The following is a 15768-nucleotide window of genomic DNA, read 5'->3' as shown; positions in this document are numbered from 1 at the left end:
GGTTGGAAAAATAGTGACAGAGAACAGAACAAGGATGGACAATTCAACCCTTAACTCAACAATGAGTAGATGAGTGTTATGTGTGTGTATATGTGTAAATAAATGAACACTGAAATTCAAGTATTTCTTTTATATATATATATATATATATATATATATATATATATATATATATATATACAGGTAAAAGCCAGTAAATTAGAATATTTTGAAAAACTTGATTTATTTCAGTAATTGCATTCAAAAGGTGTAACTTGTACATTATATTTATTCATTGCACACAGACTGATGCATTCAAATGTTTATTTCATTGAATTTTGATGATTTGAAGTGGCAACAAATGAAAATCCAAAATTCCGTGTGTCACAAAATTAGAATATTACTTAAGGCTAATACAAAAAAGGGATTTTTAGAAATGTTGGCCAACTGAAAAGTATGAAAATGAAAAATATGAGCATGTACAATACTCAATACTTGGTTGGAGCTCCTTTTGCCTCAATTACTGCGTTAATGCGGCGTGGCATGGAGTCGATGAGTTTCTGGCACTGCTCAGGTGTTATGAGAGCCCAGGTTGCTCTGATAGTGGCCTTCAACTCTTCTGCGTTTTTGGGTCTGGCATTCTGCATCTTCCTTTTCACAATACCCCACAGATTTTCTATGGGGCTAAGGTCAGGGGAGTTGGCGGGCCAATTTAGAACAGAAATACCATGGTCCGTAAACCAGGCACGGGTAGATTTTGCGCTGTGTGCAGGCGCCAAGTCCTGTTGGAACTTGAAATCTCCATCTCCATAGAGGAGGTCAGCAGCAGGAAGCATGAAGTGCTCTAAAACTTGCTGGTAGACGGCTGCGTTGACCCTGGATCTCAGGAAACAGAGTGGACCGACACCAGCAGATGACATGGCACCCCAAACCATCACCCAACCATGCAAATTTTGCATTTCCTTTGGAAATCGAGGTCCCAGAGTCTGGAGGAAGACAGGAGAGGCACAGGATCCACGTTGCCTGAAGTCTAGTGTAAAGTTTCCACCATCAGTGATGGTTTGGGGTGCCATGTCATCTGCTGGTGTCGGTCCACTCTGTTTCCTGAGATCCAGGGTCAACGCAGCCGTCTACCAGCAAGTTTTAGAGCACTTCATGCTTCCTGCTGCTGACCTGCTCTATGGAGATGGAGATTTCAAGTTCCAACAGGACTTGGCGCCTGCACACAGCGCAGAATCTACCCGTGCCTGGTTTACGGACCATGTTATTTCTGTTCTAAATTGGCCCGCCAACTCCCCTGACCTTAGCCCCATAGAAAATCTGTGGGGTATTGTGAAAAGGAAGATGCAGAATGCCAGACCCAAAAACGCAGAAGAGTTGAAGGCCACTATCAGAGCAACCTGGGCTCTCATAACACCTGAGCAGTGCCAGAAACTCATCGACTCCATGCCACGCCGCATTAACGCAGTAATTGAGGCAAAAGGAGCTCCAACCAAGTATTGAGTATTGTACATGCTCATATTTTTCATTTTCATACTTTTCAGTTGGCCAACATTTCTAAAAATCCCTTTTTTGTATTAGCCTTAAGTAATATTCTAATTTTGTGACACACGGAATTTTGGATTTTCATTTGTTGCCACTTCAAATCATCAAAAATAAATGAAATAAACATTTGAATGCATCAGTCTGTGTGCAATGAATAAATATAATGTACAAGTTACACCTTTTGAATGCAATTACTGAAATAAATCAAGTTTTTCAAAATATTCTAATTTACTGGCTTTTACCTGTATATGAAATACTTGACTTGGTGAATTCTAGCTGCAAATATACTCCTCCCCTCTTAGCCCCGCCCCCCACCCCCCACCTCCCGAAATCGGAGGTCTCAAGGTTGGCAAGTATGGTCTAAGTCTGTAAGTACCTTTCAGCATTAATGGCGCCTTCACAGATGTGTAAGTTACCCATGTCTTGGGCACTAATACACCCCCATACCATCACACATGCTGCCTTTTACACTTTGCGCCTAGAACAATCCGAATGATTCTTTTCCACGACGTTCACAGTTTCCAAAAAACATTTGAAATGTGGACTCGTCAGACCACAGAACACTTTTCCACTTTGCATCAGCCCCATTTTAGATGAGCTCGGTCCCAGCGTTTCCGGGTGTTGTTGATAAATGTTTGTTGCTTTGCATAGTAGAGTTTTAACTTGCACTTACAGATGTAGCGACAAACTGTAGTTACTGACAGTGGTTTTCTGAAGTGTTCCTGGTTCCAACTTCACTGGTTTTTTGGGTTTTGTACACAAATGTGACTAAAAAACATGGCCTGTGCAGACCTTGGAACAGATGAATTCCGTGAGTTCCATTTGATATGTTACATATTAGTTGGAAAACACGGCGAGCGTCTCTCGATTCATTAAACGCACACAACTGTCCGACACGGGTATTGAGTGCTATTCTTTCAAGCTATGATCTAATTGGGCGTTATGTAATATCAGTGGGTAGAATAATGGCCGGCTCTTTGTGTTTGAACACAAGAGAAAGTGGCTGCTACCACAAAAAAAAAAAAAAAGCATTTAAGTGGCGAGGAGTTCAATAGAGAGCGGGCCGCTGCTCGCTAAATGAGACGCGTATCACCTGCAGCTTTGTCATTGCAGCTAATCGATATCAACACCAACTCAACTTCATGTTTGTAGAGATGGAGCACTTTCTAGGACGAGGGTGGATTTCATTGGGGGAGGCATTTTTTTCATTTTTTTTTATGACGGCAAAGAGTTTTTGTTTTGGTGGCTAAGCCAACGCTTCCGCAATCCGAGAGCGCAGACCTCCGCCAGGCACTATCTCCTGAATCCAGACGCTGATTCGGATCAGCTCCAAAATGTACAAACACCCAAAAGCAGTGAAGTTGTCACGTTGTGTAAATGGTCAATAAAAAGAGAATACAACAAATCCTTTTCAACTTCTATTCAATTGAATAGATTGCAAAGACAAGATGTCATGTTCAAACTCAGAAACACACTTTAATTAAATGTATTAACTTTTAATTAATTAATTTTTGCAAAAAAAAGTTGTCACAGGGGCTTTTGTACCACTGTGTTACATGGCCTTTCCTTTTAACAACACTGAGGAGACCAATTTGTGAAGCTTTTCAGGTGGAATTCTTTCCCATTCTTGCTTGATGTACAGCTTAAGTTGTTCAACAGTCCTGGGGTCTCCGTTGTGGTATTTTAGGCTTCATAATGTGCCACACATTTTCAATGGGAGACAGGTCTGGACTACAGGCAGGCCAGTCTAGTCTTTTACTACAAAGCCACGCTGTTGTAACACGTGCAGAATGTGGCTTGGCATTGTCTTGCTGAAATAAGCAGGGGCGTCCATGAAAATGACCTTGCGTGGATGGCAACATATGTTGCTCCAAAATCTGTATGTACCCTTTAGCATTAAAGTTACCCATGCCTTGGGCACTAATACTCTCACTATTATGTTAGATCCACTGTGGACTGGACTCTCACTATTATGTTAGATCCACTACGGACTGGACTTTCACACTATTATGTTGGATCCACTATGGACTGGACTCTCACTATTATGTTAGATCCACTATGGACTGGACTCTCACTATTTTGTTAGATCCACTACGGACTGGACTTTCACACTATTATGTTAGATCCACTATGGACTGGACTCTCACTATTATGTTAGATCCACTACGGACTGGACTTTCACACTATTATGTTAGATCCACTATGGACTGGACTCTCACTATTATGTTAGATCCACTATGGACTGGACTCTCACTATTTTGTTAGATCCACTACGGACTGGACTTTCACACTATTATGTTATATCCACTATGGACTGGACTCTCACACTATTATGTTAGATCTACTATGGACTGGACTCTCACGATTATGTTAGATCCACTATGGACTGGACTCTCACTATTATGGTAGATCCACTATGGACTGGACTATCACTATTATGTTAGATCCACTATGGACTGGACTCTCACACTATTATGTTAGATCCACTATGGACTGGACTCTCACACTATTAACTGGATCCACTATGGACTGGACTCTCACACTATTATGTTAGATCCACTATGGACTAGACTCTCTCACTATTATGTTAGATCCACTACGGACTGGACTTTCACACTATTATGTTAGATCCACTATGGACTGGACTCTCACTATTATGTTAGATCCACTATGGACTGGACTCACTCTACTATGTTAGATCCACTATGCACTGGACTCTCACTATTATGTTAGATCCACTATGGACTGGACTATCACACTATTATATTGGATCCACTATGGACTGGACTCTCACACTATTATGTTAGATCCACTATGGACTGGACTCTCACTATTATGTTATATCCACTATAGACTGGACTCTCACACTATTATGTTAGATCCACTATGGACTGGACTCTCACTATTATGTTAGATCCACTATGGACTGGACTCTCACTATTATGTTAGATCCACTATGGACTGGACTATCACACTATTATGTTAGATCCACTATGGACTGGACTCTCACACTATTATGTTAGATCCACTATGGACTGGACTCTCACTATTATGTTAGATCCACTATGGACTGGACTCTCACTATTATGTTAGATCCACTATAGACTGGACTCTCTCACTATTATGTTAGATCCACTATGGACTGGACTCTCACTATTATGTTAGATCCACTATGGACTGGACTCTCACTATTATGTTAGATCCACTATGGACTGGACTCTCACACTATTATGTTAGATCCACTATGGACTGGACTCTCACTATTATGTTAGATCCACTATGGACTGGACTCTCACACTATTATGTTAGATCCACTATGGACTGGACTCTCACTATTATGTTAGATCCACTATGGACTGGACTCTCACACTATTATGTTAGATCCACTATGGACTGGACTATCACACTATTATGTTGGATCCACTATGGACTGGACTCTCACAATATTATGCAAGATCCACTCGACGTCCATTGCGCCGGTCGCCCAGGGGGGGGTCCCCACATCTGCGGTCCCCTCCAAGGTTTCTCGTTTCTGAACAGACAATAGAAATTGGTGACATTTAGGATTTGGTTCCAAGAAGTAATAATAATTAAAAAAGCAGGTTTCGCGACACATCGTACGGAGCCCCTAAAGGGACATGGGGGGAAATTTTTTTTATTTTTTTATTTTTATTTTTTTAGACATGTATCTCGTGCGCACGAGAAACTTTTTATAAAGTTATTAAAAATAAATAAAAACATTTTATTATTATTTTTAATTTTTTTTTTAGACATGTATCTCGTGCGCACGAGAAACTTTTTATAAAGTTATAAAAAATAAATAAAAACATTTTATTATTATTTTAAAACATTTTTTAGACATGTATCTCGTGCACAAGAGGTACATGTCAAAAAAATAATAATAATAAAAAATAAAAATAAACTTTTTTTTTTTTTTTTTTTTAAGACATGTATCTAAACTTTCTCGTGCGCACGAGATACATGTATGAAAAAAAAAAAAAAAAAATACAATTGTAAATTTTTTTAATTTTTTTTTATAACTTTATAAAAAGTTTCTCGTGCGCACAAGATACATGTCTAAAAAAACAAAAACAAAAAAAAATTATAAAAAAATGTGTTTCCCCCATGTCCCTTTAGGGGCTCCATACGATGTGTCGCCAAACCTGCTTTTTTAATTATTATTACTTCTTGGAACCAAATCCTAAATGTCACCAATTTTTATTGTCTGTTCAGAAAAAACAAAAGCAAGATTGGGATTACTTTTAAGTAGAGATGTCTGATAATATCGGACATAAATGCGTTAAAATGTAATATCGGAAATTATTGGTATCGGTTTTTTTATTATCGGTATCGTTTTTGTTTTTTTTTGGTCTTTTTTTGTTTTTTAATTAAATCAATATAAAAAACACAAGATACACTTACAATTAGTGCACCAACCCAAAAAACCTCCCTCCCCCATTCACACTCATTCACACAAAAAGGTTGTTTCTTTCTGTTATTAATATTGTGGTTCCTACATTATATATCAATATATATCAATACAGTCTGCAAGGGATACAGTCCGTAAGCACACATGATTGTGCGTGCTGCTGCTCCACTAATAGTTGTCAAGACTTGGACTATGGCGTGGTTTGTTCTCCCGTGGTGCAAATGAACATTTGGACCAGACATGGCGTGAAGGTGAAGACATTATTTATTTTACACTAACAAAGGAACAAAAAGACTTGCACTTGGGCAAAAAACTATGTACATGAACAAAAGTCGCTAACTGTGGCATGAATCGAAAAAAACTTACTTGACACGGCATGAAGTGCGCAGAGGTAAACAGAGTGAGAAGCAGAAAGTCAGGGGTGTGATGTCGCCAGGGAGACTTCCTGGTAACAATGGGTTTAAATAATAGTGACATGATTAAAGACAGGTGCGTGAGTCGTGAGGGCAGGTGAAAACTAATGGGTTGCTATGGTGACAAACAAGAGTGCACAATGAGTCCAAACGTGGAACAGGTGAAACTAATGGGTAACCATGGAAACAAGACAAGGGAGTGAAAAGCCAGAAACTAAAGAGTCCAATAACGAAACAAAACAAAACATGATTACACAGACATGACAATAGTACTAACCTTTAACACTTCATTTTACTCATTTTCATTCATTACTAGTTTCTATGTAACTGTTTTTGTATTGTTTTACTTTCTTTTTTATTAAAGAAAATGTTTTTAATGTATTTATCTTATTTTATAAAAAAAATTTAAAAGTACCTTATCTTCACCATACCTGGTTGTCCAAATTAGGCATAATAATGTGTTAATTCCACGACTGTATATATCGGTTGATATTGGTATTAGTAATTAAAGAGTTGGACAATATCGGAATATCGGATATCGGCAAAAAGCCAGTATCGGACATCCCTACTTTTAAGTTGTCATTGTTTTATGATGTGTAGCAAAACCTGCCTTTTGACTTCAAAAGCCAAAATTAGACCAAAAGCATACTTGCCAACCCTCCCGAATTTTCCGGGAGACTCCCGAAATTCAGCGCCTCTCCCGAAAACCTCCCGGGACAAATATTCTCCCGAAAATCTCCCGGTTTTTAGCCGGAGCTGGAGGCCACGCCCCCTCCAGTTCCAAGCGGACCTGAGTGAGGACAGCCTTTTTTTTATGATGGGAGTACAACAGGGTGACAAGAACTAAATCATCCAGACTAGAGATAAATTGTATTATTATGTTTATCTTACCTACAAATAAATATATTTGTTAATTTAAAAAAAAAAAAAACTAAATACATTTTTACTATATTTTGCTAAAAACATCCAAATTAATTGTATTTTTATTTGTATTTTTTCTGACTCCTTATTACATCCAGCCATAGAATTATACATTTAAATAAACATATTTGAAATAATTAATTTTAAATGATCATAATAATTCATTTAAAATTACCATATCTAATTATTAAAATAATTGCTTGTTTATCAACAACTTTAGCATTTTATTCATTACATTTTGAAGCTCTCAGAAGCCAAGTTATGTTATATTAAGATTTATTTATGCAAGTTTGAAGTATCGATTATCTAAACACAGTTTTGTTTGCATATTTTCAGGATGTAGATATATATATATATATATATATATATGTATATATATATATATATATATATATATATATATATATATATATATATATATATATATATATATATATATATACATATATATATATATATATATATATATATGTGTGTGTGTGTGTATGGAATGCTTGACTTGGTGAATTCTAGCTGTCAATATACTCCTCCCCTCTTAACCACGCCCCCAACCACGCCCCCACCCCCCACCTCCCGAAATCGGAGGTCTCAAGGTTGGCAAGTATGCCAAAAGTGACACAAACAAAATGATAGCTTTTTCCTCACGCTTACATGATACTGACAGAACGTCATTCAAAATAAACTTTGTTAGACTTGATTTAATCATTAGCTGGACTTATCGAGAGAAAAAAAATCCCGTTAAATGTTGTTGTCACTTAGTTATTTTTTCACGTTTGTCTTTTCAAGATGTTATTGTTAAGAGACAACAGTGGGAGACCGTTGCTAAAAATAGCCTCCAATTAAAGCCGCACTGACCTTGAAAGTTGGTTGCATAGTAAAACCACGCGTTTGTGACTTTAAAAAATGAGTGACTTTGAAAAACACTTCCAATAGAAGAGTGCTGCAGCGTCACAGTACCTGCCAGTCTCACTGCGTCTTCTAATCCTTCAATAATCCACCAGAAGAGGGGCGGATTCTGACATTGACGAGGTCTTTCTGAGGATTTGGTTGCTTCTGACTTCTAAAAAGCCTTGGATTTGTGGATGTAAACACACATGCAGAGAAATAACTGCCGCAACAAGTGGAGGAAAAGCAACCGCAAAAAGAAATTGCCGTAACAAGCGAAGAAATAAATGCCGCAACAAGTGGAGTAAAAAACTAATAAACTAACACAACAAACAGAGGGAACGACAACACAGCGAGCATTGGAAAAAATAACGTGACAAACCAAAAAATCACTAACGCAACAAGTGGAGGAAAAGCAACCGCGAAAAGCAGAGAAGAAATTGCCGTAACAAGCGAAGAAATAAATGCCGCAACAAGTGGAGAAAAAAACTAATAAACTAACACAACAAACAGAGGGAACGATAACACAGCGAGCATTGGAAAAAATAACGTAACAAACGAAAAAATCACTAATGCAACAAGTGGAGGAAAAGCAACCGCGAAAAGCAGAGAAGAAATTGCCGTAACAAGCGAAGAAATAAATGCCGCAACAAGTGGAGAAAAAAACTAATAAACTAACACAACAAACAGAGGGAACGATAACACAGCGAGCATTGGAAAAAATAACGTAACAAACCAAAAAATCACTAACGCAACAAGTGGAGGAAAAGCAACCGCGAAAAGCAGAGAAGAAATTGCCGTAACAAGCGAAGAAATAAATGCCGCAACAAGTGGAGGAAAAACGAATTAACTAACACAACAAACAGAGGGAACGATAACACAGCGAGCATTGGAAAAAATTACGTAACAAACAAAAAAATCACTAATGCAACAAGTGGAGGAAAAGCAACCGTGAAAAGCAGAGAAGAAATTGCCGTAACAAGCGAAGAAATAAATGCCGCAACAAGTGGAGAAAAAAACGAATAAACTAACACAACAAACAGAAGGAACGATAACACAGCGAGCATTGGAAAAAATAACGTAACAAACGAAAAAATCACTAACGCAACAAGTGGAGGAAAAGCAACCGCGAAAAGCAGAGAAGAAATTGCCGTAACAAGCGAAGAAATAAATGCCGCAACAAGTGGAGAAAAAAACTAATAAACTAACACAACAAACAGAGGGAACGATAACACAGCGAGCATTGGAAAAAATAACGTAACAAACGAAAAAATCACTAACGCAACAAGTGGAGGAAAAGCAACCGCGAAAAGCAGAGAAGAAATTGCCGTAACAAGCGAAGAAATAAATGCCGCAACAAGTGGAGGAAAAAACTAATAAACTAACACAACAAACAGAGGGAACGATAACACAGCGAGCATTGGAAAAAATAACGTAACAAACGAAAAAATCACTAATGCAACAAGTGGAGGAAAAGCAACCGCGAAAAGCAGAGAAGAAATTGCCGTAACAAGCGAATAAATAAATGCCGCAACAAGTGGAGAAAAAAACTAATAAACTAACACAACAAACAGAGGAAACGATAACACAGCGAGCATTGGAAAAAATAACGTAACAAACGAAAAAATCACTAACGCAACAAGTGGAGGAAAAGCAACCGCGAAAAGCAGAGAAGAAATTGCCGTAACAAGCGAAGAAATAAATGCCGCAACAAGTGGAGAAAAAAACTAATAAACTAACACAATAAACAGAGGGAACGATAACACAGCGAGCATTGGAAAAAATAACGTAACAAACGAAAAAATCACTAACGCAACAAGTGGAGGAAAAGCAACCGCGAAAAGCAGAGAAGAAATTGCCGTAACAAGCGAAGAAATAAATGCCGCAACAAGTGGAGAAAAAAACTAACAAACTAACACAACAAACAGAAGGAACGATAACACAGCGAGCATTGGAAAAAATAACGTAACAAACGAAAAAATCACTAACGCAACAAGTGGAGGAAAAGCAACCGCGAAAAGCAGAGAAGAAATTGCCGTAACAAGCGAAGAAATAAATGCCGCAACAAGTGGAGGAAAAAACTAATAAACTAACACAACAAACAGAGGGAACGATAACACAGCGAGCATTGGAAAAAATAACGTAACAAACGAAAAAATCACTGCCGCAACAAGTGGAGGAAAAGCAACCGCGAAAAGCAGAGAAGAAATTGCCGTAACAAGCGAAGAAATAAATGCCGCAACAAGTGGAGAAAAAAACTAACAAACTAACACAACAAACAGAGGGAACGATAACACAGCGAGCATTGGAAAAAATAACGTAACAAACGAAAAAATCACTAACGCAACAAGTGGAGGAAAAGCAACCGCGAAAAGCAGAGAAGAAATTGCCGTAACAAGCGAAGAAATAAATGCCGCAACAAGTGGAGAAAAAAACTAATAAACTAACACAACAAACAGAGGGAACGACAACACAGCGAGCATTGGAAAAAATAACGTAACAAACGAAAAAATCACTAACGCAACAAGTGGAGGAAAAGCAACCGCGAAAAGCAGAGAAGAAATTGCCGTAACAAGCGAAGAAATAAATGCCGCAACAAGTGGAGAAAAAAACTAATAAACTAACACAACAAACAGAGGGAACAATAACACAGCGAGCATTGGAAAAAAATAACGTAACAAACGAAAAAATCACTAACGCAACAAGTGGAGGAAAAGCAACCGCAAAAAGCAGAGAAGAAATTGTCGTAACAAGCGAAGAAATAAATGCCGCAACAAGTGGAGGAAAAACTGATAAACTAACACAACAAACAGAGGGAACGATAACACAGCGAGCATTGGAAAAAATAACGTAACAAACGAAAAAATCACTAATGCAACAAGTGGAGGAAAAGCAACCGCGAAAAGCAGAGAAGAAATTGCCGTAACAAGCGAAGAAATAAATGCCGCAACAAGTGGAGAAAAAAACTAATAAACTAACACAACAAACATAGGGAACGATAACACAGCGAGCATTGGAAAAAATAACGTAACAAACGAAAAAATCACTAACGCAACAAGTGGAGGAAAAGCAACCGCGAAAAGCAGAGAAGAAATTGCCGTAACAAGCGAAGAAATAAATTCCGCAACAAGTGGAGGAAAAACTAACAAACTAACACAACAAACAGAGGGAACGATAACACAGCGAGCATTGGAAAAAATAACGTAACAAACGAAAAAATCACTAATGCAACAAGTGGAGGAAAAGCAACCGCGAAAAGCAGAGAAGAAATTGCCGTAACAAGCGAAGAAATAAATGCCGCAACAAGTGGAGAAAAAAACTAATAAACTAACACAACAAACATAGGGAACGATAACACAGCGAGCATTGGAAAAAATAACGTAACAAACGAAAAAATCACTAACGCAACAAGTGGAGGAAAAGCAACCGCGAAAAGCAGAGAAGAAATTGCCGTAACAAGCGAAGAAATAAATTCCGCAACAAGTGGAGGAAAAACTAATTAAATAACACAACAAACAGAGGGAACGACAACACAGCGAGCATTGGAAAAAATAACGTAACAAACGAAAAAATCACTAACGCAACAAGTGGAGGAAAAGCAACCGCGAAAAGCAGAGAAGAAATTGCCGTAACAAGCGAAGAAATAAATGCCGCAACAAGTGGAGGAAAAAACTAATAAACTAACACAACAAACAGAGGGAACGATAACACAGCGAGCATTGGAAAAAATAACGTAACAAACGAAAAAATCCCTAACGCAACAAGTGGAGGAAAAGCAACCGCGAAAAGCAGAGAAGAAATTGCCGTAACAAGCGAAGAAATAAATGCCGCAACAAGTGGAGGAAAAAACTAATAAACTAACACAACAAACAGAGGGAACGATAACACAGCGAGCATTGGAAAAAATAACGTGACAAACCAAAAAATCACTAACGCAACAAGTGGAGGAAAAGCAACCGCAAAAAGCAGAGAAGAAATTGCCGTAACAAGCGAAGAAATAAATGCCGCAACAAGTGGAGGAAAAAACTAATAAACTAACACAACAAACAGAGGGAACGATAACACAGCGAGCATTGGAAAAAATAACGTAACAAACGAAAAAATCACTAACGCAACAAGTGGAGGAAAAGCAACCGCGAAAAGCAGAGAAGAAATTGCCGTAACAAGCAAAGAAATAAATGCCGCAACAAGTGGAGAAAAAAACTAATAAACTAACACAACAAACAGAGGGAACGATAACACAGCGAGCATTGGAAAAAATAACGTAACAAACGAAAAAATCACTAACGCAACAAGTGGAGGAAAAGCAACCGCGAAAAGCAGAGAAGAAATTGCAGTAACAAGCGAATAAATAAATGCCGCAACAAGTGGAGGAAAAACTAACAAACTAACACAACAAACAGAGGGAACGATAACACAGCAAGCATTGGAAAAAATAACGTAACAAACGAAAAAATCACTAATGCAACAAGTGGAGGAAAAGCAACCGCGAAAAGCAGAGAAGAAATTGCCATAACAAGCGAAGAAATAAATGCCGCAACAAGTGGAGAAAAAAACTAATAAACTAACACAACAAACAGAGGGAACGATAACACAGCGAGCATTGGAAAAAATAACGTAACAAACGAAAAAATCACTAATGCAACAAGTGGAGGAAAAGCAACCGCGAAAAGCAGAGAAGAAATTGCCGTAACAAGCGAAGAAATAAATGCCGCAACAAGTGGAGAAAAAAACTAATAAACTAACACAACAAACAGAGGGAACGATAACACAGCGAGCATTGGAAAAAATAACGTAACAAACGAAAAAATCACTAACGCAACAAGTGGAGGAAAAGCAACCGCAAAAAGCAGAGAAGAAATTGCCGTAACAAGCGAAGAAATAAATGCCGCAACAAGTGGAGGAAAAAACTAATAAACTAACACAACAAACAGAGGGAACGATAACACAGCGAGCATTGGAAAAAATAACGTAACAAACGAAAAAATCACTAACGCAACAAGTGGAGGAAAAGCAACCGCGAAAAGCAGAGAAGAAATTGCCGTAACAAGCAAAGAAATAAATGCCGCAACAAGTGGAGAAAAAAACTAATAAACTAACACAACAAACAGAGGGAACGATAACACAGCGAGCATTGGAAAAAATAACGTAACAAACGAAAAAATCACTAACGCAACAAGTGGAGGAAAAGCAACCGCGAAAAGCAGAGAAGAAATTGCCGTAACAAGCGAAGAAATAAATGCCGCAACAAGTGGAGAAAAAAACTAATAAACTAACACAACAAACAGAGGGAACGATAACACAGCGAGCATTGGAAAAAATAACGTAGCAAACAAAAAAATCACTAACGCAACAAGTGGAGGAAAAGCAACCGCGAAAAGCAGAGAAGAAATTGCCATAACAAGCGAAGAAATAAATGCCGCAACAAGTGGAGAAAAAAACTAACAAACTAACACAACAAACAGAAGGAACGATAACACAGCGAGCATTGGAAAAAATAACGTAACAAACGAAAAAATCACTAATGCAACAAGTGAAGGAAAAGCAACCGCGAAAAGCAGAGAAGACATTGCCATAACAAGCGAAGAAATAAATGCCGCAACAAGTGGAGAAAAAAACTAACAAACTAACACAACAAACAGAAGGAACGATAACACAGCGAGCATTGGAAAAAATAACGTAACAAATGAAAAAATCACTAACGCAACAAGTGGAGGAAAAGCAACCGCGAAAAGCAGAGAAGAAATTGCCGTAACAAGCGAAGAAATAAATGCCGCAACAAGTGGAGGAAAAAACTAATAAACTAACACAACAAACAGAGGGAACGATAACACAGCGAGCATTGGAAAAAATAACGTGACAAACCAAAAAATCACTAACGCAATGTGCGGAGAAAAAAAACAACTTCAAAAGTGAAAAAAAAAACTGATACAAAGAGCCAACAAATAACTAACGCAACAAAAAAGACAAAGAATTAACGCAGCATGCGAATAAATAAAGCAACAAGCAGAGAGAACTAACGCAACAACTTAAGAAAAAACTAACAACAAGGGGAGAAAAAAATGCTGCAAAGAGCAAATAACGCAACTGTTAGAATAATTATGTGTAAGTTATCACACAACTTTAGTATGCTTAAAGTCCATTTCTATAGTTATTAGCTATTGTGCTCAAGTTAGACTTTTTCTATCTGTGCAAGGACAAAAACTTCTTGTCTGAGAGGTGTCCTCAGCCGCATATGTTATCTCTGTTTTAGCCCGCTAACAGCCAAGGACTTCAAGGACCTCAACGAAGATAAGACGACAGCACGCAGACGAAGAAGAGACAAGGCGAAGTCACAAGGCCCCCAGCACATTCCGTCACGTATTGTGCGTACTGGAGCTGCTTTGCATGACATGTGTGACCACTCCTTTTAGAGGCGGCCTCAGTGATGTTGACTGTGGGACTCCTGAATAAATAGAGGGACGCGGGAGATGTACCTTAGGGCGAGACTTTGACTAAGTGTGCAGCTCCATGCGTTCTCCTCATGAGCTAAATTGGACTCTTGTCTCTGCATGATTCCTTGCTTCTTGTCTGTTTAATAGATGTCATCAGTGTTTGAACCTGACTGCAGCAAGCACAGAAATGACTAACACAACAAGGGGAGAAAAAAATGCTGCAAATAACACAACAAGCACAGAAAGAACTAACACAAAAGGCAAATAACTAACACTACAAGCTAATAAATCACGCAAGAAGCAAAGAAAGAACACAACAAGAAATAACTAAACTAACAAAATAAGCGTAAATATAACGAACACAACGTGTGAAGAAATGACTACAACAACAACCAAATAAACCAACGCAGCAAGCAGAGAAAAAACAACTGGGAGAAGCAAAGAAATGACTAACGCAACAAGCGAACAAAAAACTGCTGCTACAAGTGGAGAAAAAACTGAGAAAACATACGCATCCGAGATAAAGGTAGCACAAAAAAACGTAAAACAAACAAATAAAATAACAAGCAAAGAAATGACGAATGCAACGAGCAGAGAAAAAAGTACAGCATAAAGCAAAGAAATAACTGATACAACGAGCGGACAAATAACTAACACAACAAGCAGAGAAAGAACTAAAAATCAATTGGAAGAAGCAAAGAAATAACTGATGCAACAAGCGAAGAAAAAACTAACACAACAAGCGAATAAATACCGCAACAAGCTAAGGAAGAAATAAAGCAACAAGCGAAGAAATAACTAACACAAAAAGGGAGACAATTGCTGCAAAAAGTGAATAAATACCGCAACAAGCTAATAAATCACGCAACAAGCAAAGAATGAACACAACAACCTAAGAAATAACTAACCACAACAAGCCAAAATATAACGAACACAACGTGCGAAGGAAAAACTACCACAACAAGAAAATAAATGACTAACGCAACACGCGTACAAATAACTGCTGCAACAAGTGGAGAAAAAAACTGATAAAACTTACGCAACAAGCGCAGATAAAGATAACACAAAAAACGTCAAACAAATAATTAACGTGCAATTCCCCGCTGAAACACCGGGGAGGCACGTTATGGACGCACGTGCGTGTGAGTAACAGTTGTGGCTC

At 38.1% G+C, this 15768-nt stretch overlaps 1 protein-coding gene across 1 annotated transcript in view; it reads left to right on the top strand.

Moving 5' to 3' along the window:
- The window catches only part of LOC133575011 (uncharacterized), a 60943-nt gene extending 46426 nt beyond the window's left edge, over positions 1-14517 (top strand). The window contains exon 10 of the mRNA XM_061927464.1: positions 14426-14517. Within this exon, the coding sequence (XP_061783448.1) occupies positions 14426-14467 (42 nt within the window). The 3' untranslated portion in view covers positions 14468-14517. The remainder of the gene's footprint in view (positions 1-14425) is intronic.
- Positions 14518-15768: the final 1251 nt, after the last annotated feature.

Source organism: Nerophis lumbriciformis, linkage group LG03 (genome assembly GCF_033978685.3).
Source record: "Nerophis lumbriciformis linkage group LG03, RoL_Nlum_v2.1, whole genome shotgun sequence".
Lineage (NCBI taxonomy): Eukaryota > Metazoa > Chordata > Actinopteri > Syngnathiformes > Syngnathidae > Nerophis > Nerophis lumbriciformis.
The sequence above is the reverse complement of the archived record's forward strand: the minus strand, read 5'-3'. Positions and strand labels throughout refer to the sequence as shown.